The following is a 6,599-nucleotide window of genomic DNA, read 5'->3' as shown; positions in this document are numbered from 1 at the left end:
ATCAAAGTCTGGTTAGCAGACAACTTGCTGGAATTATGACAAAACTGACCACATAAAAAAATAACAGGAATCTCAAGAAAAATGAGAATGATAACGTTAACGTTGTAACTTAACAAGTACAGGATGCGCTACTGATGACAATTCATAGTTTTGTTGATGATTGTATACTGAATTTAGGAACTTCCTTCCATACATCTTCCCATCAGAAATTAATGTAGAATTATGTTGCAGCTGACTTTGGGAATATATATCTGGTTGATAGAAAAACTCTGGACGTGGTGGGGGTGGGAGATGTTGGTATTGCACCCTAACAAGAGCAAATGTACTTTGCAAAAGGGGAGACATAATCATGAGTTGAAGAAAAACCTCATTTTTTTAGCAGCTCAATGAGGGTGTTCATTTAGTAGTATTCTCATATAACACCTGGAAGGTTACCAATGAAGCATTAATACTGACTCGAGATAAGAAAACTGACATACTATATATGACTACAGTTTTACTCAACACCGTTGGTACTACAGTTGTAGAGAGCATGACAAATCTATGACATTGCAGACTTAGTTACATGAGTCAGAGTTATGAAAAAATCTTGCAAGATGAAAATTCAAGCAAGTGGGAGCTGACAAGCAAGTGGGAGACCATAGAGAATGAGATGGATTCCCTGTCAGAGAATCATACTTGGGAGTTGACAGAACTTCCACCGAGGAAGAAGACATTGCACAGAAAGTGGGTGTACCGACTGAGCTTGATGGCTGTAAGAGGTACAAGACTAGACTTGTTGAGAAGGGTCTTCAACAGACACAGGATATTGCTCACGCAGTGGGAGTTGTAAGCAAAAACATAAGTAACCCAGGAAAGAGTCTGGAGGTACAAGGCTGTGTTGAAGCTGTTATGTCAGCTAAGGGTATTTTTCTTGAGAAATTGAAATTGTGTGCAGTTTTAGTTGGTCTTCTAGCTTGAAGACATAAGCTTTGAGTTGTAGAGGTGGAGTATATGAAGGTTGAGGAAAATGTCGGTACAACCAGCAGATGATGCAACCAGTGGATGATGCAACTCGTGTACCTGTCTCTAAGTGGGAGAAAGTGGAGCCCATGTCCACTTGTAGAAATTAATTGAACTTCCATATTTTCTCTACACAGTTTCTTGTTTTATCAGGTGATGCTTTTCTGAGGAGGATCCAGCTCATTAATGCTCTTCTCACCACCCTCTAGAAATCGTGATTTTGGAAATTGCCTTTGCTAGGCCAAATTAAAGCAAGTAATAATCAATCAATATTACTTAATGCCTAAATTTTTGCCGAAGATAGCTTCTCCTGCCTTCTTCAACAATTTGGCTTTGCCTTTAAATGGGCCAAAAGGTATGCTAGAAAGTGCATGACATGGAGTAGGCTTCCTCTCTCATAGATTTGTTTGGTGTGTGGTTCTACAGAAGGAAATAAATAGCTCTATGTTATTTCCTTGGGAAATCTCCTATTCAACATTGGTAGTTTTCCCGGTCTTCTTCTTGGGTACTATTGCTCACGATTAGTGAGAGAGAGGAAAAGAGAGAGAGGAAGGGAGAGAGAGAAAGAAGCATGGAGTTTTTATTCCCTTCTTCTTCGGTGTTGGTGCTCACGGGTAGAGAGAAAGAAGGGAGGGGAGAGAGGGGAAGAGAGAGAAAGTTATTTCTTATAAGTCGACGTGATCGACAGTATAATTCCTCAAACTAATAAAATCCTCTGTAGCTCGGTGGACGTAAACAATTTACCAAATCACGTAAATTTGTGTATACCGCTGTGTTTTCTATTTGCGAATTTCTCGTTCTAATTTTTCACTTTATTGCCGTCATCACTGTATCAAACACCGCAGTTAAAATTATAATGAGAAAAAGTTTTCACAACAGTGATACTTATCAAACACCGCAGTTAAAATTATAATGAGAAAAATATCAAAATGATTTCTCCACTTTTTATCATGGGACTTTTTGAAGTGTCAATTTAGTCCCGAATTAACTAAAAATAGTCCTCAAATTCTATAAATGGATAATTATTTTAACTTTCATTTAAAAAATTTGAAATTTAACATAACATTTTATAAATTCTAACATTAAAATGATCTTATAGAAACAGTATAGGGATCATTTTGCTACTTTATCAAATCAAATGTACAGAAGTTTATGAAATCTGCATTATGGAAATCTTCTGATAAAGACAATTAAAAGGCGAGCATTTAAATGGAACTAATTTATAAGCAACAAGTGATGAAACTATGGCTAAATGACAAACCTTGACTGCCCATAGAACTTGGAGTAGAGGCGGCAGAAGCTGAGGGTTCAGGCTGAGACTCAACCGGCTCCCTTTCAACTAAATGCATAACGACTCCATCCTCCAAATCTGATTTTGTAAAGGCCGAACTCGAAGAAAAATAATGCATTTGATAAAAATGTTCATTTTCAGCCTTGATTTGTTTTCCTATGTTCTTTTTATTTCTTGATAAATGTACATATTCAAAATTAATTATAAAATTTTATAATTATATGCTACACCAAGGTAGATGTGGGAAACTTGCTGCTGCACCATCTTTAGGTGCGTTTTGGGCAGAGATACAGTGGTGGTGCGTTGAAATTTTGATGGAAAGTTGTATTTTGTAATTTGACTGGTTAAGTGCGATGGTTGCTAAAAGTGAAGGCTTTGTTTGGGGCAGCTGTAGTCTGTTAAAAAATTTTGTGCAACAGCTGTGACAGGAAGCTCTTATACAGAAGTTTGTTGTTTGTTTTTTTAGAGTTTTAAAACAGTTGTACTGGTTAAGTGCGATGGCTGCTAAAAGTGAAGGCTTTGTTTGGGGCATCTGTAGTCTGTTAAAAAATTTTTGTGCAACAGCTGTGGCAGGAAGCTTTTATACAGAAGCTTGTTGTTTGTTTTTTTAGAGTTTTAAAACAGTTGTGCTGCAGCTATTTCTTATATTTATGCTCCTGTACGATTATGTTGTTTCTAATAGAACTAATCCTGTCAGCACATTGTATACTTGAAAGCAAACATACAATTTGAATGTTATAAAATAAAAACAGATACCTCACAAAAAAAAAAAAAAATGAAATCAATGTATGGAGTGGATTTGTAAACAACACACAACTGTATGTAATTATTCCAAAAAAAAATTCCTCTGGCAGAGGCCAAGAAATAGCAGGAAAGTCACATGGGCTACAACAGAAAGATCAGAAACCGCAAAAAAACAAACCATGGATCCCAAGGAGCAAGCCATAAATGACAAATCTTCGAGTCATAAGCTAAATTCAATGCCAAAAGTGTAGGGTAGAGATTATCAATGGAAGAATGCCACCAGAACCAAAGAACCAAATATATAGAGAGAATGTAAGATGGCAGGAGGAGAGAAATGACACCGGAACTTGCCGAACACAGTTGGCGGGAGAGGATGAGGAACTAGGGTCTAGGGCAGAGCCAAGCACAATGTCGAAGCACGATAAGGAGGAGAGGAGGAGAAGCTAGAGAAAAGTGAACATTGTTCGGGATCGAAGGCAATAGAGATATTATCACACGAACAAAACACGGGCCTCAAGATAAAATCCGCGGCCCGACAATTTATTCAAATAAGCCGAAAAGTCACCGTAATTTTTTTTCCCAAATGTCAAATTCTACATTTTTTTTAGAGCTAAAAAGCTGCCCAAACATAGCCTAAGGTGTAGTCAAATGTTTTAAAAATAAATTATAATAATTATTATAGTTTTTTTAATAATATATATATATTTTTTTTTCAGCAGCTTCACAGTTTCGACTGCCTAAAATGATGGCTTTTCTTCTTCAAATAAGAAAACGTAGGATTTGGCTCAACAATTCAGTAATAGATTGCAAATAAAATGAAGAACATTAAGTAGTCTAGAGCAAGTGCTCGCTCTGTTCGAAAAAAAGATAAGTAGGATTTTGTAACTCAGACTTTACTGATGGCCTTTTTGAATGAGAAGATTGCTGGAGAACTGCGGCAGTTGCAACTTAGCGGTGGATCCAATTTTACTAGAATTTTCAGAATTGCTACAAAAATTTAGTTTCAAACATATATTTCGATTGAAAACATTAGGGAACATGAAATTAGGACAAATAATATATATATATATATATACATATATATATATATATATATAGCCATTTTTCTCATTCACAAACGCTATCAATGAAGTCTGTGTTGTGGAATCCTGCTCGTCTTTTTAGCACTTACATTTAACTTCTTATCATTCCTTATTTTAATTTCAATCAATTTGTGATGTATTGAGCGCATGACCACCTTCTTCTCATTTGAAGAACAACCAATTTCATTTCAGTTTAATAAGAAAAATAGACAGTTGCAACAGATTGAAAAATCAGTTGTGCAACTGCTGCAGAAAAAATTATTGTTCAAAAAATTAAAAAAATTATGGTGGTTATCATAATTTTTTTTTTTAAAAGAAAATTTAAACCACAGCTTTCTAGCAGTAATTGTAGCTAGTCAGGTCAAATTGTAAAATGCAACTTTTCACCACAGTTTAGTTCTTAAAATGCTGTGTGACTCCACATCGCCACGACACCTCTGGAAATAAACCTATAGATCTTGAAATATAAATCGACATCATATTTTTTCACAAATAACTTTGTAATGCTAGACTCATATCAAAATCATTTTAATAGTTATTATGTTTTAATTTTAGCTATTTAAAACATTATAGAACAATATTAAAACTCATGATTTTATCTAGGGACAGGCGTACTAAGTTGCTATTTACATATAGGCATATATGTGCGCACACATTCAAGCTTCAAGTGAAGTCATAATATGTAAATTAAATCAATGCAAAAGGGTTAGAAATGATTGACAAAATGTTAGGACCTATGCCAAGCCAAAAAAAAAAAAAGCTTAACAAATTAAGATAAAAGAAGAACATAAAATATTTAAATTTGCAGGATACTGAGGTCAAATAGAAATTCATCATCCCTGAGAACCCTTCCTCCATAGAGCAGCCGCTGCTGTCTTAAAGGAACACCAGTTTTATTCCAAATCAACTGCTTCAAATCTGCAACAAACATCTACAAAATCCCACGAATTAATACAGCAACAAATCAATTCAACCGCATGTAAGTAAAAATTTCAGAAATACAGTCCTTCAAAATATCATTATCTGTTGTCATACCTTTACACCAATTAAGAAATTAATCAAAAAGTTATTTTGCCACTGATATAGAGAGAAAATTTACATCTTCATTCACATGGAAGGAATATGTTTGTCCATCGAGAGTCTTGATGTTGATGTCAACAGTTGAGTCTGAATCGTCACCATTAAGATACATGAAACTAGGAGCATTCAAGCCGGACGTCTCTGTCATTCTGCATGAAAAAGTGAAAGCTCTGCTTCGTTACTCATGCAGCAATACAAGTACAGCAATATGAGCAAAATGAGTTAAGTGGTAGAAAAAAACAAGTGTAACAAAAGACTGAATGCTGATGGATTGATCAATCTTAATAACCTTAAACGACGATTTCTTAAACAGAGAATATGAGTGATGATTTCGAGATGAAAATGCAGAGGAGGCGGCGTTTAGCGGGCGGTGAAGATCAGAAGAGCTCCTTGTTCTTGAATAGTCTAGACACTGTAGAGAGCGACGCTTTGCCGGGTAAGTCGTAGACGGGTGGGAAAGGATCCGTTGCTGTAACAGGCCGTTGGAGCTGCACCATTAAATTTCGAACTTGAAGAAAAAGTCCAACTTTTTTATTTTTAATTATATGCCTTTACATATCTGACATCAAATTTTTGTTTTTTTTTTTTTAATTTTGCACCATCTAAATTTTTTAATATCACATCACAAGTATCCTTATTTAAGATTTAAAGAGGGGAAATATGTTTTTATTTTTCATTCATATTGATAAAATGATATGTATGTAAAGAATACAATTTTGATGTAAAATATATAAATACATACAAAATGAGTGATATATATGTAAATGTTACAAGAAAATATTCACTCTGTCAAAATAATAATAATAATAATAATAATAGAGTAAATATATAGGGATGATGATATAGGAGACTCTCGAAATAAGGCAAATAAAACAAACAAAAATAAATGTCCGATAATTTGCGGGCTTAGTATAATACACTTTAGAAGCTATAAGAAATTCAACAAAGAAGTGAGGCAATAAATATCATTGTTGAATCCTTTTATGTGATGTTGGGTACCGTGTCGTTCGTGTTCTCATACAATCAGAAAGAAAGGCTTGTGAAGAAATGATCAATGTGGTAGAAGATGTTGGATGTTTGCTTAAGAAGTTCTACCCTTTGATCCTCTTAAAGAATCACAAGAGAGGTACAAAAGAGTCAGAAGAGATAGAGAGTGTCTCCTCTCTAGAAGGCAAGAGAGCCCATCTTCATATTCTTATAACTCTTTTGGATTACGAATAAAAAAAAACATTAAGAACCTTTAGTACATTATGAGGTCTGTCCACGAAATGCTAATGAAAGATGATAATATCACATGTGTTATACAATCCATAAAGGGACATGGATGCGTGTCTCTTCATTAATGGTGATCGAGATACATAATCAGTGGCACTTTGACAACTAAGGATAGCAATGCACTA

General features: G+C 34.8%; 1 protein-coding gene across 7 annotated transcripts in view; it reads right to left on the bottom strand.

The window, feature by feature from the left end:
- LOC110020446 overlaps nt 1–5,653 on the bottom strand; it is a 28,990-nt gene extending 23,337 nt beyond the window's left edge. For 4 of the 7 annotated variants that reach the window (XM_020718551.1, XM_020718553.1, XM_020718549.1 and 1 more), the window contains exons 1-4: nt 5,489–5,653; nt 5,219–5,348; nt 4,933–5,050; nt 2,260–2,371 (exon numbers count right to left, since the gene is read on the bottom strand). In XM_020718551.1, coding sequence (XP_020574210.1) covers nt 2,260–2,371; nt 4,933–5,050; nt 5,219–5,347 — 359 coding nt within the window. In that variant the 5' untranslated portion in view covers nt 5,348; nt 5,489–5,653. The remainder of the gene's footprint in view (nt 1–2,259; nt 2,372–4,932; nt 5,051–5,218; nt 5,349–5,488) is intronic. The other 3 variants (XM_020718552.1, XM_020718554.1, XM_020718555.1) reach the window with 1 other exon arrangement.
- Between the last annotated feature and the right edge of the window lie 946 nt (nt 5,654–6,599).

Source organism: Phalaenopsis equestris, unplaced genomic scaffold (genome assembly GCF_001263595.1).
Source record: "Phalaenopsis equestris unplaced genomic scaffold, ASM126359v1 Scaffold000096, whole genome shotgun sequence".
Classification (NCBI taxonomy): Eukaryota; Viridiplantae; Streptophyta; class Magnoliopsida; order Asparagales; family Orchidaceae; genus Phalaenopsis; species Phalaenopsis equestris.
Note: the sequence above shows the minus strand (reverse complement) of the source record. Positions and strands in the feature narration are given on the sequence as shown.